General features: G+C 42.7%; 1 protein-coding gene across 2 annotated transcripts in view; it reads right to left on the bottom strand.

Moving 5' to 3' along the window:
- Positions 1 to 25,764, bottom strand: part of LOC132156750 (runt-related transcription factor 3-like) — a 79,246-nt gene that overhangs the window by 16,346 nt on the left and 37,136 nt on the right. Inside the window, exons 4-6 of one of the 2 annotated variants that reach the window (XM_059565752.1) lie at positions 25,457 to 25,613; positions 22,439 to 22,543; positions 6,133 to 6,219 (exon numbers count right to left, since the gene is read on the bottom strand). In XM_059565752.1, the coding sequence (XP_059421735.1) occupies positions 6,133 to 6,219; positions 22,439 to 22,543; positions 25,457 to 25,613 (349 nt within the window). The remainder of the gene's footprint in view (positions 1 to 6,132; positions 6,220 to 22,438; positions 22,544 to 25,456; positions 25,614 to 25,764) is intronic. The other variant, XM_059565753.1, reaches the window with a different exon arrangement.

The raw sequence follows: 25,764 nt of genomic DNA, 5'->3' as shown, positions 1-25,764 counted from the left end.
CTGTTATCATGCATATAGTGTGTGGACGTTTTACAGAAATTTCTGAAGTGAAAAGATTGTATACCAGGGAAAGGCTGTAAGGAAATTCATCACATGTACACTACCATTAAAAAGTTTGGGGTTGGTAAGATTTTTATTTGATTAAAGATACAGTAAAAACAGCAAAACTGTGAAATGTTATTAAAATTTTATATAACATTGTTAAAAAAACAACATAAAAAATGTTGAAAAGAGTTATGCTGCTTGATATTTTTTGTTGAAACTGGGATAGTTTTTTTGATGAATAGAAAGTTCAAATGAACTGCATTTATTTGAAATCAAAATGTTATGTAATATTATAAATGTCTTTACTGTCAGTTTTGATCAATTTATTCATCCTTGCTGAATAAAAGTATTAATTAAAAAAAATAATTAAAAAACATACTCACCCCAAACTTTTGAACAGTGTAAAAAACAATGTTTGGAACAATGTGTCTTTTTTTTATTGATTTGCTTTTTTTAAATAAAAAATAAAAACAGTAGGATAAGTTGAAATTATTTTCTGTAGTAACTGACATGCTACAAATGCAGTAAAAAGAGTCCAAACTATTTCATATATGTAGCATTCAGAAACAAAATAGATTAATTTCCAGAATATAAATTTTAAAGAACACAACCCTTCTCTTTGTAAAAAAGGAAAAAATGTGAAATAAATAAATAATTTCCATATAACAATTAAAAATAAACTCACTAAAATACAAAGGCAGCAGCTTTTTTAAGACTGACTTATGGAACCTGTTTTGAAACACTTTGCAAAGACAACAACTCACACAGGAGCAAACACACTAACAAATGATCCTAATAAAGTTTGACATCAGCGTTTCACAAAGCTAACAACATCCTGTTCTAATAAGCATAAAAATACACACATATTGAGTAAAAAGAGTCTGGCAAAGAGCTTATGGCTTTCAGACAGAACTGTGTACTCAGCTGTGACTCATCCACAGAGGAAATCACCAAGAAAAACCTCGCTGTGAGTGTGTGTGTTTATTACAGACAGTAAGTTGCCTCAGCCATTACAACCATCCCCACCTCCCCCCATCATCATCACCATCATCATCATCATATGTGTAGTCTGGTCAGCTCTAATGGATGAGTTTAATGTGACTATCAGTGGCGTGTGTGAGGAACATGTGAACATTTTGTGGTTTTTAATGTGGAGTAATGGCTGTATTTGAATATTTTATTCAGATATAGAGGGATAACAGACGCTGTGATATGGATTTTGTGTGTTCTTGCCCTCTCTTTCACACAAGGGCAATACATCACTTCACATTTTTGTACCCCCGGGGTAATATTTCGGTCAGTTTATCACTCCCTCCATTTGTTGCTGCTGTCTTCCTCTCAGATTGGATTTAAATGCTAAATAGTCTTTTTCTGTACTTTTTGGTTTGTTTATGAATTGTTGGATACACTATTTCAAAATAACATATTTAATTGTACTGGCCATTTCTTGTGAAATTTACTATTGAGAACTAAATCCTTGATCTTTTTTTTTTTTTTTTGTGTGAAAAGCAAATAGAGACTTTTATTCTGCAAATTTGAGATGTTTTTCTTGGAAAAAGGACAGCAGAAATCTCATTAGTTTAATAAAACATCAATTCAATTTCTCATCAAATGATCTGAGCTGTTATTTACATTCATTTTCTAGATCTTCTCTTTCTATAGGACTCATTTGGGTCTATTTTTGTTTCTATCCATACATTTCAGTAGAAAATCTGAAACAAAGTTGATGCTTAAATGCAAAGCAACTGAGATCTCTCTATTGCAGCTTCTGAGGTAGGAAACATTACATGTCAAATGTAATGCATAGTCGTAAATATTACATTTTCAATCTCGGGCAGTAACTTCTACTAAGTGTTTCACGTTAAAGCTGTAATCTTACTGTGAGGCACTATAGAACGGCATACTGTATATTTTCTGAATGCGGTTTGAAAAGTTTTATGCTTAAACTCTTTCTGTTCAAGCGCTAGCGTGGGCAGTTTCTCTCATGGATGCCGCTGGGGTCAAACCCTACATCTGCCCTGTCTACATTCACCCTGTCTGAATTATTATGGATGAATGAATATTTCATAGGTAAGGGGCACTTAGACAGGAATGTTGACTTTTTGTGAGAATGATATCATAACCACAGAACACACAGACACACTAATTAATAATAAGTGGATCCCTGTCATACACACACATACGCACATGTCATGGGGAAATGGTCTGGGATGAACAGATACATTTTGATATACACAATATACATATACACCATTCTTATAATCTCTTATAATACAGCCCTAAATGCTATGAAACACTTTTTTTGTTGTTGTTGCATGGGTTAGGGTATGTGTTATTTTTTAAGTGTTAAATGAAATTAAATGAATGATTACTGAAATGGTAATTTGCCAAAAGTAGGGCATGTGTGTGTGTGTGTATATATATATATATATATATATATATATATATATATATATATATATATATATATATATATATATATTCAGATCATTCATATCATGAAAACAGATCATGTATCTGAGTCAATGATTCATAAAGACAGTCACTTTAATTTGTGTCTGATTTAATCAATGTTCTGGTATGAACTGGTTGACAAACTGATTCAGTGAACACTCATAAAGAAAGTTACTTGATCTATTTCTGAATGAATCATCTCAATGAATAATTCAATGACTCACTCATGAATTGGAATGGCCAGTAACTTGTCGCCACCTGTCCTAACAATGAAACTTGTAGAAAAAATGATAGAAGCTACATTAATGATGGAAAGATCAGATTCATGTTCGATTTTCAGATCATTTTACCAACTCTCATTCAGCGTTGTGCAGTAAAATGAACAAATCCCAAATTATCATATTCCAAAATAGGAAATCATACAATTGCAGCTAATGGTAAATTATAAGAAACATAAATGACTAGTTCACCTCTCAATACTTTCTTTCATCTTGTTACAAATGCAGTGAACTAATCTACACCACAAATGCACAGACTAACATGCAAACAGACAATAAAATTTTTTTTGCCAGTAAAAAGAACAACTACAAACAATAAAACTCGTTGTGCACCCTTTAATATTAACGTCTTGCTCAACTTGACCCATTTGGAACACATCCTGCTCTGTTTAGCATTACTTACAGTTTCATTGGCACTCTTGAATAGTGTAAAACTATCCTGCTCAATAAATACTGTGATATAAACAGCACAGCTCTCGTCATCGCACATTCGAGTCCGTACTTTCTGTGAGTGGACTGTGTATACAGAGGCCCTCTCAGCACACTTTCAGCTCTCATACTTACACTGATCAACTGATACGCCCAGCTTCCTTCCTTTCCTCCCTCTCTTCATTCTCTCTCTCTAACGATGAAAAGAAAGAAACATATGTTCCCTTTTGGACTGACAGAACACAGGCTCTTTTTGCACTGTTGGAGTGTGTGTGTGCATTTGGGCAGGGCTGTAACTCGACATTCGCTGTGGAGGGCCAGACATGTCATGGCGGGCACACTGTAAATATTTGTCCGGGTGTCTATAAATGGGGCTGATATGCACTTGATAACATTGTGAAATCGATCTGTACAGACTGAGGGTAAAGCGTACTTCAGCTTGGCTGAGTGCAGGAGGTGTAGAGATGTGAAAAATAAGCAGGCTCAGATGGATTTTGCTGGGGTTTCTAACGCTTTTTTACTTATTTTGAAGGAAAACCAACATATATATATATTTTTAAACGCTGATTTGAAGTATATCAAATCTTGTAAACATACAGATTTTGGGAGGCATGTCTGAATTTGTTCATTAGGGTTTCCAGCTCTGAAAACGTATTTTAAATTACTTGAAATGTCTCCGTATGGTGAATAATGCAGAGCTCCACCTGTCCTTCTCTCCACCGTTGTAGCTGACAGTTGATGAGAGTGAGTTTTGGTGTACGTCAGGTGTGGAAACCGAGGCCTTAAATGAAAGTGTGCTTCCGTAGTAACGAACGCTGGAGACGTTTCTACATCTGCTAAGATCGCTGCACCTGTCTTCCTTTTTGAAACATCCTAAACTCGGTCTCTCTTCATCTGAAAGTGGTCGTGATGTCAGACTAATGTGTGACCAATCCCATCAGCCCATCACAGGAAATGGGTTTGTGCCAGTAAAGTGTGAATCCTGAACAGAGCCTCTATTCAACTGTACACTGTTTCTGAGATTTTCTGACTTTTTTTGCACCTAGAATGTTAAGGATATCAAAAGTACTCTGGTAGCAGACAAATATCTAAAGATGAGTCTTTCTACATTACTAGTAATTCAGAATGTAGAATTTGTAATACAGGTAATGCAGAATTTGGTAGGTGCCCGTCATACTCATAGGCTACTTTCGATTTGGTCAAAATGCCTGTCTTGGCAAGGCATTGATTTAAACACAGAGAATCTTAAGAGAATGTAAACAGACGAGACAGAAAATCTGGATATGTGTCAAAATATCTGATCTGTGCATTAGATCTTGCAGTGTAAGTGCATATTATATTATTTTGTTGATATTAATAAAAAAAGTTGTCTTTAGTAACATTAATAACCCCATTCAACTGAACATGAACACGTTACAAGATAGGCCAAAATGGCAAAAAAAAAAACCATATAATAATAAATTTATAATATAATAAATATAATAAATAATGATTCACTTAAGTAACTGAAGCTGTGTTTACCTAATTGAGAAAGCTATATCCAAATATAATGTTTGAATAAAATTCAGTAATATTCACACTGAACCATATTAATATAAATATTTTAAATTAAAACATTCAACTATACAGTATTAGTAGTTGAGTCATGTGAAAATCACATAAACTATTCCAATGGTCCAGGTTACAAAGGAATAAAGAGTCTCTTTTATTTTTATCTCTACTCCATGATTCATTCTCCAAGGCAAGTTGGAGCAGGTGAGGTAAAGAAAGACCCTTCAATAGTGCCCATATCCATCAGACAAAACACCAGCCAGAGCCAGTCACCCACCTCTTTGTGTTTTCTATGTCTGTTCTGTTACGCCCTCTTTGCTTTTCCTGTTCATGTCTAATGCAAAAAAGAGCATGATATACAAAAAGGGTGTAACAGCACACATGCGTTTGTGGTATTTTGTGACTTCAGTGAGAAATTACATATGTGTTTATATAAGTGTAAAATATATCTATATATACACTACCGGTCAAAGGTTTGGGATCAGTAATTTTTCTCTTATAGTGATCAAGGCTACATTTATTTGATCAAAATTACAGAAAGAAAAAGAACAGTAATCTTAAAAAAAGTTATTACAATATGAAATAATGGTTTGTATTTTCCATCAGCCATTACTCCAGTATAAACTGATGATGCTTAACAAATCATTCTGATATGCTGATTTATTATTAGAATAATCTAAACTGGCAACAGTCGTGCAGCCAAATATTTTTTTGTAAAATATATTTTATATATTGACACTGAAGACTGGAGTAATGATGCTGAAAATTCAGCTTTGATCACAGGAATAAATTATATTTAATGTATATTAAAATGAAAAACATTATTTTACATCATAATAATATTTTTTCCCCTGTATTTTTGATCACATAAATGCAGCCTTGATAAGCAGAAGAAACTCCTTTAATGGTAGTGTATATATCTATATCTAGCTGTCTGTCTATCTATCTATCTATCTATCTATCTATCTATCTATCTGTCTATCTGTCTATCTGTCTGTCTATCTATCTATCTATCTATCTATATATATATATATATATATATATATATATATATGAAGCTGTTTGATGAATGTGACTAAAGAAGAAGCTCAGAAATAAGAGTTTTCATTTGTTTCACATTTAGTCTAATATAATTCACTACATGATTCTCATACTGTGTTATTTCCTCCTTTTTATGACTTCACTCCTTTTCTTAGATGTGTAAAATGAGTAGGGGCGCCCAAACCTTTGAGTGCCAATGCTATTGTATGCATATGTGCATGCACCTGCATACGTGTGGTTTGGTGTTTGGTTGGTTTTGGTTGACCTAGTTGTAACTCAAACCAAGAAACCCTTCTGACCTAGATGATGCGACGTGAGCTTGACTTGTACGCACCTTGTGTCTCTGAGCAAGCATGCATCTGATGGAGGTGTCCTGCTGTCTGCTGGCTGTACGCAGCTGGAATGTGCTGAAATCGAACGCCTGGAGTTTATAGTGTCACACCCAGGGGCTGGCTATGCTTTAACTAAGCCACACCCCTTCTCAACTTCCACCTCGAGGAGGTCCCCAAACCCGACCCAATGGCCAAACAACACGAGAACAAGTAAGTGATAAAACAATCTTTATTTAAATATCTAAAAATAGCTTGGGGAATAGGGAAAGGGCAATTAAAACTAAACTCTGACTCGGCCCTCCAGATGGGCTATGGCCGGGAAGAGGTCAGGGAGCAAGGGGGCCACGGGGATCCGGGGCGTGGGACTCGGGCCCCGGCCTGAGTCTTAGGTATCCGTAGCGCCCTCCTTCTTCCTCCTCTTCGCTGAATACAGCTCACGGTAAGTACTGGTTCACACAGTTCGTTCTCGAGGTGCTCACTCTCTTTCTCTTCCTCCACAGGCAACGGGCTCTTTCTCTTTCTCCACAGGCAACGGCTGGGACACACAGGCACAGTTAATTCAGCTTGGTTTTGCTCTCACCTCTTCGCTGATTACAGCTCACAGTAAGTACTGGTTCACACAGTTCGTTCCTTGGGTGCTCACTCGCTTTCTCTTTCTCCACAGGCAACGGCTGGGACACACAGGCACAGTTAGTTCAGCTTGGTTCTGCTCTCACCTCTTCGCTGATTACAGCTCACAGTAAGTACTGGTTCACACAGTTCGTTCCTTGGGTGCTCACTCGCTTTCTCTTTCTCCACAGGCAGCGGCGTAAGTACAGGTTTCCTCAGTCTCTCCTCGTGTTACCCACTCTCTCTCCTTTTCTCTCCACAGGTATCAACTTGGGCACAATAGCACAGTTAGTTTGCTTTGAATGGCTCTCACCTCTGGGCTGGACACAGCGTACTGTAAGTACAGGGTTCGCTCTATTCCTCCTCGTGTTATTCACTCTCTCTCTCCTTTTCTCTCCACAGGTATCAACTTGGGCACAATAGCACAGTTAGTTTGCTTTGAATGGCTCTCACCTCTGGGCTGGACACAGCGTACTGTAAGTACAGGGTTCGCTCTATTCCTCCTCGTGTTATTCACCTCTCTCTCCTTTTCTCTCCACAGGTATCAACTTGGGCACAATAGCACAGTTAGTTTGCTTTAAATGGCTCTCACCTCTGGGCTGGACACAGCGTACTGTAAGTACAGGGTTCGCTCTATTCCTCCTCGTGTTATTCCCTCTCTCTCCTTTTCTCTCCACAGATATCAACTTGGGCACAATAGCACCGTTAGTTTGCTTTGAATGGCTCTCACCTCTGGGCTGAACACAGCGCACTGTAAGTACAGGTTTCCTCTGTTTCTCCTTGTGTTACTCACTCTCTTTCCTTTCCTCTCCACAGGTATCAACTTGGACACAAAACACAGTTACTCTGCTTTGGATGGCTTTCACCTCTGGGCTGGACACAGCGTACTGTAAGTACAGGGTTCGCTCTATTCCTCCTCGTGTTATTCCCTCTCTCTCCTTTTCTCTCCACAGATATCAACTTGGGCACAATAGCACCGTTAGTTTGCTTTGAATGGCTCTCACCTCTGGGCTGAACACAGCGCACTGTAAGTACAGGTTTCCTCTGTTTCTCCTTGTGTTACTCACTCTCTTTCCTTTCCTCTCCACAGGTATCAACTTGGACACAAAACACAGTTACTCTGCTTTGGATGGCTTTCACCTCTGGGCTGGACACAGCGTACTGTAAGTACAGGGTTCGCTCTATTCCTCCTCGTGTTATTCACCTCTCTCTCCTTTTCTCTCCACAGGTATCAACTTGGGCACAATAGCACAGTTAGTTTGCTTTAAATGGCTCTCACCTCTGGGCTGGACACAGCGTACTGTAAGTACAGGGTTCGCTCTATTCCTCCTCGTGTTATTCCCTCTCTCTCCTTTTCTCTCCACAGGTATCAACTTGGACACAAAACACAGTTACTCTGCTTTGGATGGCTTTCACCTCTGGGCTGGACACAGCGTACCGTGCTATCTCCGGAGGTCTGAAGCACGCTCACAACATATACTGTACTGAACTAGGCTAGGACCAGCAATCTCCTTGTCCTCCCACGCCGAAGTGCGTGAAGGCGGGGGTTTATCTGACAGGACACACGGCAATACACAGCAGCCCACAGCAATATACAGCACCACGTCAAAATTATAGGTTTTCACAGCACGAAGACTCACCCACCACACTCAGTGTACGGAAAGGACACCCGTCTTCCTTCACTTCGCTTGGTTCGGATCTGGCGATGGAATATGCGGCCTAGCTAGTGATGTCGTCGTTGTGACTACTTCAATAAGTATTCCTTCGGCTCTCCCACCACACTATATTAGGGGTAGGGCCGCCCTCCTCCTCCTGGAGAGATCTACACAACGCCAGGTCAATATACAGGGCACTTTCGACTGGCTCTTAGTACTCACATCAATGCCACTTCCAATCCCCTTTTTCACGTCGTCTCAGTTCGCCGTATAATCTGTTCACTTCTCAACCTTTAAGGTTCGCGATGTCTTCACAATCATACAATTCCAGCCTGAGGGAGAGAGAGAGTTAGACAGCTACCAGCAGCGTACCAAGACGGGCACAACCCAGTGCTTCACACACACCAAAAAGAGCTTCCCAGACTGGGAAATAACTTGGCCTTAAGTACTGCCTTGTCCAGCGTATCCTCCAATCACCAACCGCTGTCCCTAACTAGGCACAGGTGCATCGAATTCCCTGATTTTCCTTCTTACGGCGCTACCGGAAGTTCCGGTGTTCTGTTTTTCCGGTCCGGGCGGAAACGCTTCCGGGCGGAACCAAACTTCCCGAATTTTGGTTCCGCCCCTAAAGATCGTCACCTTGTGACATCCTCCCCCGCCAATCCGTTCTAGTCCCTAGAACGTCCTCGGGCTGTCCACTCCCCATAGCGGGCAGGGGGTCGGCCTCGGTTCTCTCGCCGGGATCGTCTCACTGGTGAATCGGGCTCAGCTTGTTCAGGGGCTGCTTCTGGTTCTCTCGGGGCGATCGGGGGTGGTGCCACCACGGGTCTCCCTGGTACCACAGCCCAACCTTCAATCCAGGGGGCCGCTGGTACAGGTTCCGTGGGGACTTCTTCCACGGCTTCAGGGTAGTTAGGGCATGGGCGAATCATGTTCCGGTGCACCACACGGTCGGGGCCTGACTTCCCTTCTGGCCGGATGGTATAGACCGGCTGCCCCGGCCTCTGCTGCCGGCAGACTACATAAGGGGTGGCCTCCCAACGGTCACTCAGTTTCCCCTTCCCCTGCCGCCGATTATCTCTCACCAACACCCTCTCTCCTGGCAGTAGAGGGGCTTCTCTAGCAGTCCGATCATACAACCGCTTACTTTTCTCTCCTGCCGTCTGTATCCTTTTCGACACCTGCTCGTAGGCGAAATGCAAGCGCTGGTGATGGCGCCCCACCCACTCCGTTACACTTGCTTCCTCTTGGTCGGCTATCACTCCTAGGACCAGGTCAGTAGGCATTCGTATGTGTCTGCCAAACATCAGGTAAGTGGGAGCGTAACCCGTAGTACTATGTATACTGTTGTTATAGGCCTGTAGGAGGTTTGGCAAGGCACTCACCCAATCGTCCTGCCGTTGTTGGTCCAAGGTCCCCAGCAGCCCCAATAGGGTCTGATTGAATCTCTCACAGCCGCCGTTCCCCTGAGGATGATACGAAGTGGTGTGAGTTTTCGTGCAACCGTACAACTGGCATAGTTCTCTAATTACCCTGGACTCAAAGTTGGCTCCTTGATCGGAGTGCAGAAACTCCGGGCATCCGAACGTCTGGAAGACGGCCCGCCATAAAACTGTAGCGGTGGTGGTTGCAGTCTGGTCGAGGGTGGGGATAGCCCAAGCGTACTTTGTGAACAAATCCGTTATTACCAAGATGTTCTGGTAGCGATCTCGTGGTCGGCCCAGTGTCAAGAAGTCCATAGCCATGATATGAAGGGGGGCCTTCGCATGGATGGGTACCATTGGCGCTCGGACCTCCCGTCTGGACTTAAACAATATGCATCTCGGGCAAGCTTGAATTAGGGCGTGCACCGATGCCTCTAGCCCGGGCCAAAAGAAGAATCTCCTAAGCAGGGACACGGTCCTCTCCTGTCCCTGATGCCCCAACTGGTTGTGGTACGCCGAAACTAAAGCCGTTACCTCATCTGCGGGTACCACGATCTGGCGTACTTCTTCGCCCAACTTCGGGTCACTGACCCTTCTGCACAAAACGCCATCTCTCAGCTCCAGCCTGTCCCATTGCCCCAGCAGCCTCCTCCCAGTATCCGTCTGGGCTAACCTCTCCGCTGGCGTCAGCCGTCGGCCCTGTTCCAGCCATTCTCTTACCAGCCGCACATCTTGATCCCTGGCCTGTCTCTCCCTCCACCGACGGGGATCCCATCCCCAGTTCTCAGGCACGGCCTCTTGTCTGCTGCCTGGTGCCTCTACTGCTCCTACCATATAGCCCTCCTCCGGGCTGGCCCCTCCGGGGCTTTCCGCTTCGGGCAGCCTTGAGAGGACGTCCGCGTTCGTGTGTTCACGCCCTGGTCGGTACTGTAGTTGATAGTCAAAGTTGGCCAGTTGGGCCACCCACCGCTGCTCCACGGCTCCCAGCTTCGCCGTCTGTAAGTGTACTAATGGGTTATTGTCTGTAATGATCGTCACCTTGGCACCCCAGAGGTAGTCTTTAAATTTCTCACTTAGGGCCCACTTCAACGCCAGCAGCTCCAATTTGAAAGAACTATAGTTCGCATCGTTCCTCTCGGCTGGGTGGAGGCTCCGGCTGGCGTACGCGATGACCCTCTCAACTCCGTCCTGCCGTTGAGCCAACACCGCTCCCAGCCCGAGATTGCTGGCATCTGTATACAAAAGGAATGGTTTTGTGAAATCTGCGTATGCCAAGATAGGGGCCTGTAGCAACTCCTGCTTCAATGTCTGGAACGCCGACTCACAATTTGCATCCCAGTCTACGTTGGGCGACCCCCGGCCCCGGTTACGACCTGTGCCAACCAGCAACTGATTAAGGGGTTTAGCAATTTTTGAAAAGTCCTTTATGAAACGCCTATAGTATCCCACAAATCCTAAAAAGGATCGCACTTGCCTCACCGTCCTCGGGGCCTTCCAGTCCTTCACGGCCGATACCTTTCCAGGATCGACGGACACTCCAGCCGCACTGACCACGTGGCCCAGAAAGTTGACTTCTCTCCGTAGTAAGTGACACTTATTGGGCTGTAGTTTCAATCCGTACTTCTCCATGGCCCGAAAGACTTCCTCGAGGTGCCTCAGGTGTGAATCAAAATCTGGGGAGTAGACAATCACATCATCCAGGTAAACTAATACTGACTCCATTAACTGACCTCCCAAGCACCGCTGCATCAGCCGCTGGAAGGTGGCCGGAGCGTTACAGAGCCCGAAAGGCATCCGGTCCCATTCAAATAGTCCAAACGGGGTTGTAAAGGCAGTCTTCTCCCGGTCTGCTTCGGCCACCTGCACCTGCCAGTAGCCACTGGCCAAATCTAGGGTAGAGTACCATGCCGACTGCGTGAGGCTGGCAAGCGAATCTTCGATCCGTGGCAAAGGGAAAGCGTCTTTCTTAGTCACGAGGTTCAGCTTACGGTAGTCCACGCAGAATCTCCAAGCCCCCGTCTTCTTTTGCACCAGCACTATGGGGGCCGCCCACGGGCTGCTGCTTTCCCTAACAACTCCTTGCTTCAGCATGCCTTGCAGGAGTGTACGTACCTCGGTATACAAAGTGGGCGGAATTGGGCGATACCTCTCCCGGCTGGGCCCTGCATCCCCGGTAGGTATATGATGTTGTACCACCTGGGTGCATCCGTAGTCTTCGTCGTGGGTGGCGAACACATGCTGCCATCTCCGAAGGAGGGCCTGTAACTTCTGTGTCTGTGCTTGCTCTAAATCCTCCCCTTGTAACGACTCACCCGCCAGGTGGCTCGGCACACTCCTCTCCATACCACCCCATGGGGTGTCTACTTGTGTCAGGGCCACCTCGATGACAGTGGGGCACACCTGACGAAAACTAATATCCCTCTCTTCCCTTACTTGGTGGGATGTAACCGTTGTCAGACGGGCTAATCGTTGGTGCCGATGTAGTTGCACCGCGTATGGATGTACATTCCGTATCCTCACGGGGACTCTCCCCCGCCGGACCGTCGATAATCCTCGTGCCACTTCCACTTGTGGACAATCCACATGGGGCTCCACCAGCACCCACTCTTCTGGGCCCGCTCTTCGGGGCGGTACTCGCGCCCACACAACAGCCTCACTTTTTGCGGGGACAGACAAAGCAAAACGACACATCACTCTTCCTACCTCTTCCTGTTCCCTGCGGACTTGGCTCATTTGCACCCTTCGACAGTCAGCTACCACACACTCCCACTTGGGCCTCTCTGCAGGTGGTATCTTCGATACGGGCCTAGCCCGAAATAGCTCTTCCCAGCAATCAGCGAGGACATTCATGCCCAACAGGGCTCGATGTGCACCCAGACAATGGTCTTGCACGATAATCACACCTTTCTGGGGGACCATCACTCCGTGAACCTCTAGGTCCGTCAATCGGTAGCCAATATATGGGATGTCGAGGCCGTTTGCGCCCTTCAGAGTAAGCCAGGGGGCCTCCGCCCCTGGTGCCCCTTGTTTCCCAAACACTTCTTCGGATAAACTCTCAGCAAACAACGTCACTTGGGAGCCTGTGTCTACCAGGCATTGAATCTCCTTGCCGCACACTCTCACCTTCGCCACGGGGCTACGCCCAATCATCTGGCTCCTAGAGCCATATCCTCTTCCAGGGTCTTCTCGAGGGGTCCCGGCCACACGACCCACAGTGGCCGGCCGACCTAAAAACCCCCTTCTGACGCCCTGCGGGGCCCACACTGACGGCTATAGTGACCTGGTTTGCCACAGCGGTTACAGATGGGTCGCCCTTGCTCGTCCCATTCGAAACGGGGCCGGTTAAAGTGGTTCGGGCGCCTGAACGGCTCTCGGCCTCCCTCTGAGTACACTCGGTCTCGGGGCGCCGGCCGTGGTTCCTCCCGCGCCCGTCCTTGGCGCAATTCTCCTACGAGGGCTTTAGACAGTTCAGACATCTGATCGCGGACATCTTTCAAAAGTTCAGCCTTCAGTGCTTGCTTCCAGTCAGGGCCTCCGGGTTGTGCTGGTGCTACTTCACTGACAACCGCACACACTGGGGAACCACTCACCTCAGTCTCATCACCTTCCAGGGCCAGTGCCTCTTTCTTCAGATCTTCGAACGTAAGACCCGGGTCCCTTCGAAACTGGATACGTAGGCTCTGTCTCACCGGACCCTCCTTCAACCCCAGAAGAAACTGGTCCCGCAATAGAGTCTCTCCATCTCCCAACCCGTGGTCCCGACGGGTCTGTAGTCGGGCGAATTGCTCTCGCAACCTCAGGGCGAAAGCTCTAATCGGTTGGCGGGGGCCCTGCTTACAATTGAAGAACTGGGAGCGAAGGACAGCTACGGGGGTGTGGTCACCATACTGTTCAGTGAGGAACTGGAACACGGTTTGGGCGTTGGCTCTAACGGCTTCGGGGGCGGCATGCACCTCTCGCCGCGCTTCTCCATCCAGGGAGTTTAACACAAATTGAAGCCGCTGGGCTGCACTAAGGCCCTGTAGGTCGGCCAAGTACTCTAGTTGAGCCTTCCATTCAGACAATCGTACCTCGGATTCTGTCCCCCCATATTTTTGAATCCAGGGGCTCCCCATAAAAACGGGCATGGCACGGGGTTGGGCTGAAAGCCCCGCGTTGTCGGTCATTGGACGACCTTGGTTACTCAACTCGAGGTGGAAACCCTGCCGACTACGCCAAATCTGTCACACCCAGGGGCTGGCTATGCTTTAACTAAGCCACACCCCTTCTCAACTTCCACCTCGAGGAGGTCCCCAAACCCGACCCAATGGCCAAACAACACGAGAACAAGTAAGTGATAAAACAATCTTTATTTAAATATCTAAAAATAGCTTGGGGAATAGGGAAAGGGCAATTAAAACTAAACTCTGACTCGGCCCTCCAGATGGGCTATGGCCGGGAAGAGGTCAGGGAGCAAGGGGGCCACGGGGATCCGGGGCGTGGGACTCGGGCCCCGGCCTGAGTCTTAGGTATCCGTAGCGCCCTCCTTCTTCCTCCTCTTCGCTGAATACAGCTCACGGTAAGTACTGGTTCACACAGTTCGTTCTCGAGGTGCTCACTCTCTTTCTCTTCCTCCACAGGCAACGGGCTCTTTCTCTTTCTCCACAGGCAACGGCTGGGACACACAGGCACAGTTAATTCAGCTTGGTTTTGCTCTCACCTCTTCGCTGATTACAGCTCACAGTAAGTACTGGTTCACACAGTTCGTTCCTTGGGTGCTCACTCGCTTTCTCTTTCTCCACAGGCAACGGCTGGGACACACAGGCACAGTTAGTTCAGCTTGGTTCTGCTCTCACCTCTTCGCTGATTACAGCTCACAGTAAGTACTGGTTCACACAGTTCGTTCCTTGGGTGCTCACTCGCTTTCTCTTTCTCCACAGGCAGCGGCGTAAGTACAGGTTTCCTCAGTCTCTCCTCGTGTTACCCACTCTCTCTCCTTTTCTCTCCACAGGTATCAACTTGGGCACAATAGCACAGTTAGTTTGCTTTGAATGGCTCTCACCTCTGGGCTGGACACAGCGTACTGTAAGTACAGGGTTCGCTCTATTCCTCCTCGTGTTATTCACTCTCTCTCTCCTTTTCTCTCCACAGGTATCAACTTGGGCACAATAGCACAGTTAGTTTGCTTTGAATGGCTCTCACCTCTGGGCTGGACACAGCGTACTGTAAGTACAGGGTTCGCTCTATTCCTCCTCGTGTTATTCACCTCTCTCTCCTTTTCTCTCCACAGGTATCAACTTGGGCACAATAGCACAGTTAGTTTGCTTTAAATGGCTCTCACCTCTGGGCTGGACACAGCGTACTGTAAGTACAGGGTTCGCTCTATTCCTCCTCGTGTTATTCCCTCTCTCTCCTTTTCTCTCCACAGATATCAACTTGGGCACAATAGCACCGTTAGTTTGCTTTGAATGGCTCTCACCTCTGGGCTGAACACAGCGCACTGTAAGTACAGGTTTCCTCTGTTTCTCCTTGTGTTACTCACTCTCTTTCCTTTCCTCTCCACAGGTATCAACTTGGACACAAAACACAGTTACTCTGCTTTGGATGGCTTTCACCTCTGGGCTGGACACAGCGTACTGTAAGTACAGGGTTCGCTCTATTCCTCCTCGTGTTATTCCCTCTCTCTCCTTTTCTCTCCACAGATATCAACTTGGGCACAATAGCACCGTTAGTTTGCTTTGAATGGCTCTCACCTCTGGGCTGAACACAGCGCACTGTAAGTACAGGTTTCCTCTGTTTCTCCTTGTGTTACTCACTCTCTTTCCTTTCCTCTCCACAGGTATCAACTTGGACACAAAACACAGTTACTCTGCTTTGGATGGCTTTCACCTCTGGGCTGGACACAGCGTACTGTAAGTACAGGGTTCGCTCTATTCCTCCTCGTGTTATTCACCTCTCTCTCCTTTTCTCTCCACAGGTATCAACTTGGGCACAATAGCACAGTTAGTTTGCTTTAAATGGCTCTCACCTCTGGGCTGGACACAGCGTACTGTAAGTACAGGGTTCGCTCTATTCCTCCTCGTGTTATTCCCTCTCTCTCCTTTTCTCTCCACAGGTATCAACTTGGACACAAAACACAGTTACTCTGCTTTGGATGGCTTTCACCTCTGGGCTGGACACAGCGTACCGTGCTATCTCCGGAGGTCTGAAGCACGCTCACAACATATACTGTACTGAACTAGGCTAGGACCAGCAATCTCCTTGTCCTCCCACGCCGAAGTGCGTGAAGGCGGGGGTTTATCTGACAGGACACACGGCAATACACAGCAGCCCACAGCAATATACAGCACCACGTCAAAATTATAGGTTTTCACAGCACGAAGACTCACCCACCACACTCAGTGTACGGAAAGGACACCCGTCTTCCTTCACTTCGCTTGGTTCGGATCTGGCGATGGAATATGCGGCCTAGCTAGTGATGTCGTCGTTGTGACTACTTCAATAAGTATTCCTTCGGCTCTCCCACCACACTATATTAGGGGTAGGGCCGCCCTCCTCCTCCTGGAGAGATCTACACAACGCCAGGTCAATATACAGGGCACTTTCGACTGGCTCTTAGTACTCACATCAATGCCACTTCCAATCCCCTTTTTCACGTCGTCTCAGTTCGCCGTATAATCTGTTCACTTCTCAACCTTTAAGGTTCGCGATGTCTTCACAATCATACAATTCCAGCCTGAGGGAGAGAGAGAGTTAGACAGCTACCAGCAGCGTACCAAGACGGGCACAACCCAGTGCTTCACACACACCAAAAAGAGCTTCCCAGACTGGGAAATAACTTGGCCTTAAGTACTGCCTTGTCCAGCGTATCCTCCAATCACCAACCGCTGTCCCTAACTAGGCACAGGTGCATCGAATTCCCTGATTTTCCTTCTTACGGCGCTACCGGAAGTTCCGGTGTTCTGTTTTTCCGGTCCGGGCGGAAACGCTTCCGGGCGGAACCAAACTTCCCGAATTTTGGTTCCGCCCCTAAAGATCGTCACCTTGTGACATCAGGACAAAAGAAAGAGCGCACTTTGTGTAAAGAGCGTGATTTAAGAGCTCGTTCCCATGCCAAACTAATGAAATTCAAACGCAACTGAGCTTCAGCATGAGGAATTTCACCCGGCTCTTTAAACGTGCAGCTCTCCGCAGAGACTGACTGTCTAAAGGCTTTATTTGAGATTATTCTGGAAGATGTAGTGGAAATTAGGGAGGAGATGACAGAGAAAGGGGCAGAGGTGTTCTGATGAGAACTGCTAGAGGTGTTAAAGGGCAGGAAGAGACCCTTGACTTCAAAACGCAAGCGCCTACGCGTATTTGTGTGTTTGACAGGATTTGACGCAACTGCAGCTTGCAGGAGTGTGAGAACTGAGATATATCTGTCATGTAGAATAGGTTTCAGTCTTACAGTTCAGACACGCAAATGTTTACTTTGCCATCTAAATGAGGACATAGACTATATAAAAGTTTATATGTATAGTCTAACTGTAGTTTCTTATTCTAAATCTATTTCTGGAATTATCTAATCCTGAAACCATAACCTTAAAAGAAACACCATTTTAGAATAAAATTATTTATAATTTATAATATATAATTTATTTTTATTTTTATTTATTTATTTTATTATTTATTTATATATATATATATATATATATATATACACACACATATTTTATACAAAGTTGTATAATATATTAGAAATGTTGAAATATATACATTTTATAAATTTTATCTATATATATATATATATATATATATATATATATATATATATATATATATATATATATATATATATATATATATTTTTTTTATATATATATATATTATTTTGAATATATTAATTTATATACATAAAATAAATTGTATAATTTCTTGATTTTTTTATATATTTGAATATAGAAGTTTATAATAGTCTATAAAATTATATTATAATTTTACATACACAAAATTTAGTTTAGTCTTGTTGATAATGCACCTGCTGTATCTTTGAGTCTTTAAAACATCCATGTAAATGCCCTCTGCACATGTGAAATAAGAAACATTTTACTTCTTGTAAGAAAATCTCCACTGAAATGTTTTGCTTAAACTGTTCAGATCAGTGATTTCATTCAAAATAAATTCAGATGCTCATTTCTAAAACTGGGATTCTTCAGAATTTCACATGTAGGACTTTCCTACATTCAATCTTATCTTTAGATCTTCCCATATTTAAAAATTATAGTATCTATTCTACTTCCTCTTTATTATCTTGCCATTATTGGATGGGTCAAGTTTCTGAAAATCAAACAGACATCATTAACATACGGCAGTCATGGTCGAACGTATCTGTCTGACGTCAGAATGCTGTAGAAGTGCGGAAGCAAGATATGTTAGCAGAAAATTTTGAGCTTGAAAGTTACATTTTTCATGACACAATGAAGTCTTTCATCTCAAAAGATCAAGGATAAATTGATTCCTCATGATATGACCCATTTAAAATGCTGAAACACTATGCTCTGACAAAGAGAAAATCTTCTTTTCCCAACAAGCTCGGCGTGTGTGTGTGTGTGTTACTGGAAGTCTGGGCACATCTCGCTTCTTCAATTAGGCTATTTGCAGAATTTTCCTCACTGTTAAAAATGGCAGAAAAATAAACAGATGATTCACTATAATATTCCCGTAACACTCCTCCCTCCCCTTTCTGTCTCCCTCTCCTACTCAATGCCTCTCAGAAATTTATCATGGACTGTGAGGTGCTTTATTATGCTACTTTATTAAATTACTCTTTAAAGCTGCTAATGGTGTCTGCTTGGGTGAAAGAATAAACAAAGAAGTTCACAAACACAAGTTGAGCCTGTGAGATGTGTGTGACTTGACGTGTGCAGGGGTTAAGATACTCCATTCCTCTCTTGTCACCCTTTTTTGAGTTTATCCCTCAAAGAAAAGAAAATATGACTGGGAGGTGAAGATAATGAGAGGACAGAATCATTATTTTAGACACTTTTGAGGCTTGAGTTCAAGTATCTGAAAGGATTCATTGCATGCATGTTACAGCAGCACTGTGCACATCCAATGGTTAAATCTGCACTGAATGCATTTGCTCTGTAATGAATCGTCTGTTCATTTTTCAAACGCATTCCATTCATTTGCCGTCCGATATTGGCTCCATTCATATTTAGCGTCAGCGGTGACGAAAGCTGCCACTCGCCGTTAGCGCTGCTTTGAAGAAGCATTCTTATGATGCACACACAACAGAATGACTGTTAATAGCATTAGTGTGATGATTCCGCCATTAAAAATGTGCAAAACACTCACACACATGCAAGATTTTTATTCTCCCAAAGGAGTCTTTTTGATATCATCTGCAATATGCAGAACTATGTATTCGTATCTATGGGAGCGGCATGCATTATTTAATGGATGACACACCTGGCAGGTGTTTTACATGCACACACATACTAATGTATGCATGTACACTCCTTTATTTACAGAAACACAGAGTGATATCTGTGGAAGAATAACACAGCAATTGATATTGTTAACAGATTTACATGCCCTCTACGAGCTGTGTGCAAAAATGCAAATACAGTTGAATCCGAAACCCCTGCCCATAATCTCGACTCCTCTCTTCTCAATTAAATTTCAATTCAAATTGAAATGTGGCTCAATTCCCACATAAGCTTTTCTCAGAACTATCTTCACTTTTAAAAGCCTTTTTTGCAATGACTTCTAAACCAGCTGGTGATGTTTTGCTTGATAAGTGTGATTGTATCTTTAAAATGAATGCAACTTGGTTTGACAGGTTGTTAGGAAATGACATTTACACACACACACACACACACACACACACACACACACACACACACACACACACACACACACACACACACAAATTAGTGTTGTATGTACTCTGAAACAATGTTAGCTCAGAAATTACAAATAATTACAAAGAAACAGCAAGTTAAATTACACATGAAACTGTGAAGTAGAGAGTCTAAAATTATATTGTATACTTGTATACTGTATATACTCCAATAATCTTTTAAGTGTGACTATATTATCTGAAAATGTTCTAGGTCTGCTGTATTTATACATATATGGGCCAGGTAAACCCTATGTTGTGGGGACAAAATGTTGAGGAGAAATCGTAATAAATTATGATATTTTTATTTATTTTTTAAACGTAGAAATGCAGACTTTTCTGTGAGGGTTAGGGGATCAAATATTTAGTTTGTACAGAAGTAAAAAAAAAAAAAAGAAAAAAAAAAGATGATGTCTATGGAAAGTCCCCATAAAACATAAAAACCCAACATGTGAGTGTGTGTGGGGTCCCGTCCATCAGGTTTATCAAGTAAACATTAATGAGGTATTATTGTATTGGCAGCACTATCAAAGTACACATACTGCCTCTGTCAGCCCGTGCCTGGGGGAGAAGAGGGTGTGGTTTTTCTTATGAAAGATGCCATCAACACAACATATCTGACAAAAGCAGAATACACACACACACACATTCACACACAAACTGAAAATAAACAACACAGTGAATTCAAGGACTTCAAAGTATTACACACATTAGTATTCAGCATGATGGGACGATCAGTGTACACTTTTTTTCTACACGTCACATTATCATTTAATATTTAGAATGTATTGTGTAAAAACAACTCATATCCTGTAGCTCATATTCGTTGTGGGCCTGAAGTATCCAAAAACTCAAAATCTAATGCAACCGCACCACCATAACCACGTTGAAACCACGCTCGCTCACACATCATTTCAAACTGTATCGCGTCTGAAACACCTGTTCATTAGTGCAAGCTGAGTGAGCGTAGGCTACAGGTACGCCAGTGTGACCCGCTCTACAGGAAACAGCTCTAAAGAGTCATTACAGCCCAAGCGTCAGGCAGCCAATATTATGAAAAATGACATGCATGAGGAAATCTAGAACTACAGACATAACCAAAAAGGTAAAGATAGTGCCGGATTGAACCAAAAGGTATTTTTGCATATAGTTTGCATTACTACAACATGTCATTGCAATTCATTAAATATAAAAACAAGTTGCATTTACTCACATAGTTCTAGATTGCTTTACATTGTAGATATATATATATATATAAATTAAATTAACTTATATTAATTATAACTTAATCTACATATAATAAGACCAATATATATTGCATTAAATCTGGCAGTAGGGTGTGCTAAACTGTCAAAAAAATAATTAAATAAATATTGTTCCTAAAAATAGGCTTTTTCTTTAAGCTAAATATAATTTCTTATTACTTTTTTTTTTTAATTGGAAATATGACCTGGGCATATTCTTGACTTTATGAGGTTCACTCAACATCGCCTTCCTAAACTGTCTTTATATGTACACTAGATCTATTTACTTATCATTTCAAACCAAACAAAACTGCCCACCTGTGCTTGGGTTAAAATCTAGTGCAATGAGAGTCATAAATTCATTACAGTTTCCAAAGTATGTTTGGGGTTAATACAACAACATCTCTGTAAACAGCGGCACTGACATACTCTTATCTCTCTCTCTCTCTCTCTCTCTGGTCTCCTCTTGTTGTGGTCGCGGGCTGCATTAGCGTTATGGATCTGCACCCCTAGCAGACGTTCTGTGCTGTGTTAATTCAGCGGCTCTAATGCGGTCAGGTACTGCTGACCCCGCTGGTCAGAAAGAGTGGCCACTCTCATTGAGCCCTCTGTGTTTGCGGCTCAGAGACGCACCCTCGCTCTCTGTGCCCGAAACGGCTTAATAACACACCACAACTGACATCTGAGGTTGGCAACCATCTAGACCATGGAGGACTGTTCGCTGTTTAATATTAACACACGCTGATGTGGAGGTATGTATACACCCAAACCCGAGCATACAAGGAGACATCGAAACCAACACTTACTCACAAAAATACACTGTACTATTTGGGAACACACACACACACACACACAGTGGCTCTACTCCCCGTCCCCCGGTATCATCTTTGAATGACTCATAGGATTATAAAAGCCGTCGGTGCTCCAAAAATAGTTCAAATACTCATCGCACCATCCAAATACTCCATCCCAACATAGTACAATATCAAAACCATTACGTACACTGCGTGCAATGATCAAACTTCTAGCTCAAATACAGCAAGAAAAACTCCAGGAACCAACAGATTAACTAACCTGTTTTACTTGGCACATGTTCTAAAGACTGCTCAGCCTAGTTTTTACTGCAGTAAATAACACGGTATAAAGCAGACACAAAGGAGAGACTATCTCATCTCGTATCACCTCCTCAAATACTTTCCCTCGCTATCAAACACCACAAAAAAAATGCTTTTCTACCAGAGTTGTGATTTGCAGCCTTGCATGAAATTATACACAGACGATAAATCAATAAAACAGACAGCGCCTCTTTCTGTTATATTCTATGCTGGTTTCATGCACAAAGAAACACTCAGCTCCTGATAAAGTACTCTATATAAAACAAACCATTTGAGTTCATGCAGAACAATGTCATGCAAAGAGGTGGATACCAGTACAAGATAATGTTATTATTTTCGGTGCTGTTGGAAACCTTGGTCTTTTTGAGAGTCATTCAGGGGATTCAGGGTACTCACGTCTTGGTTCTCGAGGTCCGTCCACGGTGACTTTAATAGCGCGGTGGTATGTGGCGACCTGGGGTGGTCCAGTGAACACAGTGATGGTCAAAGTGAAGCTCTTTCCTGAGGACGACAAGAAGACAGGGGATAAATGTCACTCGCTGGTTTGCATGATTCACAGAAGAAAAAATGTTATACCAGAAATACAAACATAAGCATTCTAAAATCATGCTGGATAACATGATAATCAAGTTTCATTCATGTAGCCTGAATGCTGTTGACAATAATACAAAATGAGGGTATTTTAAAATAACATTTTTGCAATTCAACTTTTGTCTGAAAATATTATGCTGATAATAACATTTGTATTGTTTGTCTACAATACAAATGTTTTGTATTGTATATTTTCTAATATCATTTGTAACATTTGTCTATTTTCAATATACATGTTGCCCCTTGGTAATATTATTAGAAAATACGGAATAAGCTTCCACTGTTATGCTGATGATACTCAGCTATATATTTCAACGAGACCAGATGAAACTTCCCAATTATCTAAGCTAACAGAGTGTGTTAAAAATGTAAAAGATTGGATGACAAATAATTTTCTCCAATTAAATTCGGATAAGACAGAGATATTAATTATTGGACCAAAAAACAGTACACAGAATCTTGTAGATTACAATCTGCAACTATATGGATGTACTGTTACTTCCTCTACAGTCAGAAATCTGGGTGTTATATTAGACAGCAATTTGTCTTTTGAAAATCATATTTCCAATGTTACAAAAACTGCATTCTTCCATCTTAGAAACATTGCCAAGCTACGAAACATGTTATCTGTTTCTGATGCAGAAAAGCTAGTTCATGCATTCATGACCTCTAGACTGGACTATTGTAATGCACTTCTAGGTGGTTGTCCTGCTTCGTCAATAAACAAGCTACAGGTAGTCCAAAATGCAGCAGCTAGAGTCCTTACCAGGTCAAGAAAATATGATCATATTACCCCAATTTTACAGTCTCTGCACTGGCTACCTATTAAGTTCCGTATCTGTTACAAATTATCATTACTTACCTATAAGGCCCTAAATGGTTTAGCTCCTGCGTACCTAACTAGCCTTCTACCACGCTACAACCCATCACGCACCCTAAGGTCACAAAACGCTGGACTTTTGGTAGTTCCTAGGATAGCAAAGTCCACTAAAGGAGGTAGAGCTTTTTCACATTTGGCTCCCAAACTCTGGAATAGCCTTCCTGATAATGTTCGGGGTTCAGACACACTCTCTCTGTTTAAATCTAGATTAAAAACGCATCTCTTTCGCCAAGCATTCGAATAATGTATCTCTTAAATTGTGAGTGTAGTTGCATCTGCATTTTTATTCTTTAGCTTGGGTTAAACTAATTTTACTTTGTTGGATCAGCAGCTATGCTAATGATGTCTCTATCTTGTTTCTATGTTTTGCCACGGGATTTACATCCCGTGGTAACTAGGATTTACACAAGCTCCAGTCTGGATCCAGAACACCTGAGAAGAGATGATGCTGACCCTCAGAGGACCCCAGATGATCCTAACCTTGAATCAACAAACAGAACTAACAATTATTGCTACATGTGTGACTGCATCATATAATTACTATTAATTAATAATATTGATAGTTCATCATCTAGCTGACTACGTCTTGTATTATTATTATTATTTTTATTTTTATAAAATCCTGTCAAACGTGCACAAACTACTAGCTACTACTAAATATTGTAGAAACATAATTTTCTGTAAAGTTGCTTTGTAACGATTTGTATTGTAAAAAGCGCTATACAAATAAACTTGAATTGAATTGAATTGAATTGTATTGAAAAACTTTGCATTTGATATTCGGACCCCACTGTCAACACGCTGAGACAAAAACATAAAGAATTTGTGGTTTGAACCAATAACAAACATTGTGCAGCCAGTATTTAAGCAACATGCTTATGACAAAATAATCTTCACATAATATTTGCATATTTGATATTTTCTAAGTGACTTTCATGTAAATACTCAGAAAAACGGTACAATAATGTGCACACCTTGAATTAAGTTCTAAAGCACTAATATGTACCTTAAAAGTAATAATATATACCATTTAGGGGTAAATAGGGCGCAAAAATTTACTTTTTAGCTTTTGTACCTTAGGCCTCAGCTAAACTGACAGCTTTGTACCTTTTTTCTTTTACATTTTTTCAGCTGTGAAAAATTACTACATTACATGAAGTTGAAGTCAGGTAAAACAGAAACTCCTTCAGGCTACATCAAGTAAAGATTCGATGCACAATCCCAGTGAGGTGGGTCACATACAGCTGGGAGAACTGAATGAGTTTCCTCTGAAAAGAGACAGCACTACTGCTTTGATGCACTTTTAAATGCGTTTATGATGTGGATTAGTCAGACAATGTGTTCCAGATTGTTCTCGGGACTCCGCTGTGTCTGTGTGCATGTGTGTAAGTGCGTGCGTGGGTGTGTGTGTGTGATCTCTAAATGCAATGAAGCTGCGCTTTGAGGGGGAAAAAGCCATGGCTTGTATGAGGGCTATGAGGGTGGGGTAATTGACTGCAGAAATGAAAGGTACTTTTAATTCGCACACTGCAGCGCTTTCCACTCATCCGTCTGCAACTATTTAAAGTGTAACATTTACAGGAAAAATGTGAGTGCGAGGAGCTAGGCCAAAAGGAAAAAGACGAGAAGGAAAAGCTTGTGAAAGAATGTGAGCTATGTAAGAGGCAGGGTGTTTTTAGGTGTGTAAACAAGATGTTTTTTTTAAACCTCAAATCTTTTAAGAAAAAAAATCTGCTGTGTGGAAATGATTTCTCTGGGACAAGTAATTAAAGCATGCTGTAATATGTGCCCATTTTTCCCCTAGTCTCCACTGTGCAATTCAATTAAATTATTATTATTATTTTTTATCATAATAAAGTATAAATATGTTATTGCATTTCCAGCAGATACATGCATCTGACCACAGACAGACAGACAGACAGAAAAACAGATAGATGTGGCACCTCTGCCGCTCCTGCCCACAAAACGCAGGTCGTTGAATCGCGCCACCTGGTTCTTCATGACGGCAGACGCGTTCCTCAGCTCCGCTGAATAATTCTCATCATTTCCCGCCATCACCGTGACCAGAGTCCCGTCAGGAACGTCACCGAGAGCCACCACCTGATAAACACACAGATCAACCCAACAAACCCAATCAACAACACACAAACTCCAAACCAAGCAAACCCGGGTTGCAACCCTCCGCAACAATTATTACAATATAAGCTTGCTCGTACAGATATACTGACGATTATTGTTAATATTGTTCTAT

The sequence above is a fragment of the Carassius carassius genome, chromosome 14 (assembly GCF_963082965.1).
Source record: "Carassius carassius chromosome 14, fCarCar2.1, whole genome shotgun sequence".
Lineage (NCBI taxonomy): Eukaryota > Metazoa > Chordata > Actinopteri > Cypriniformes > Cyprinidae > Carassius > Carassius carassius.
This window is presented reverse-complemented; position numbering and strand designations above follow the sequence as displayed.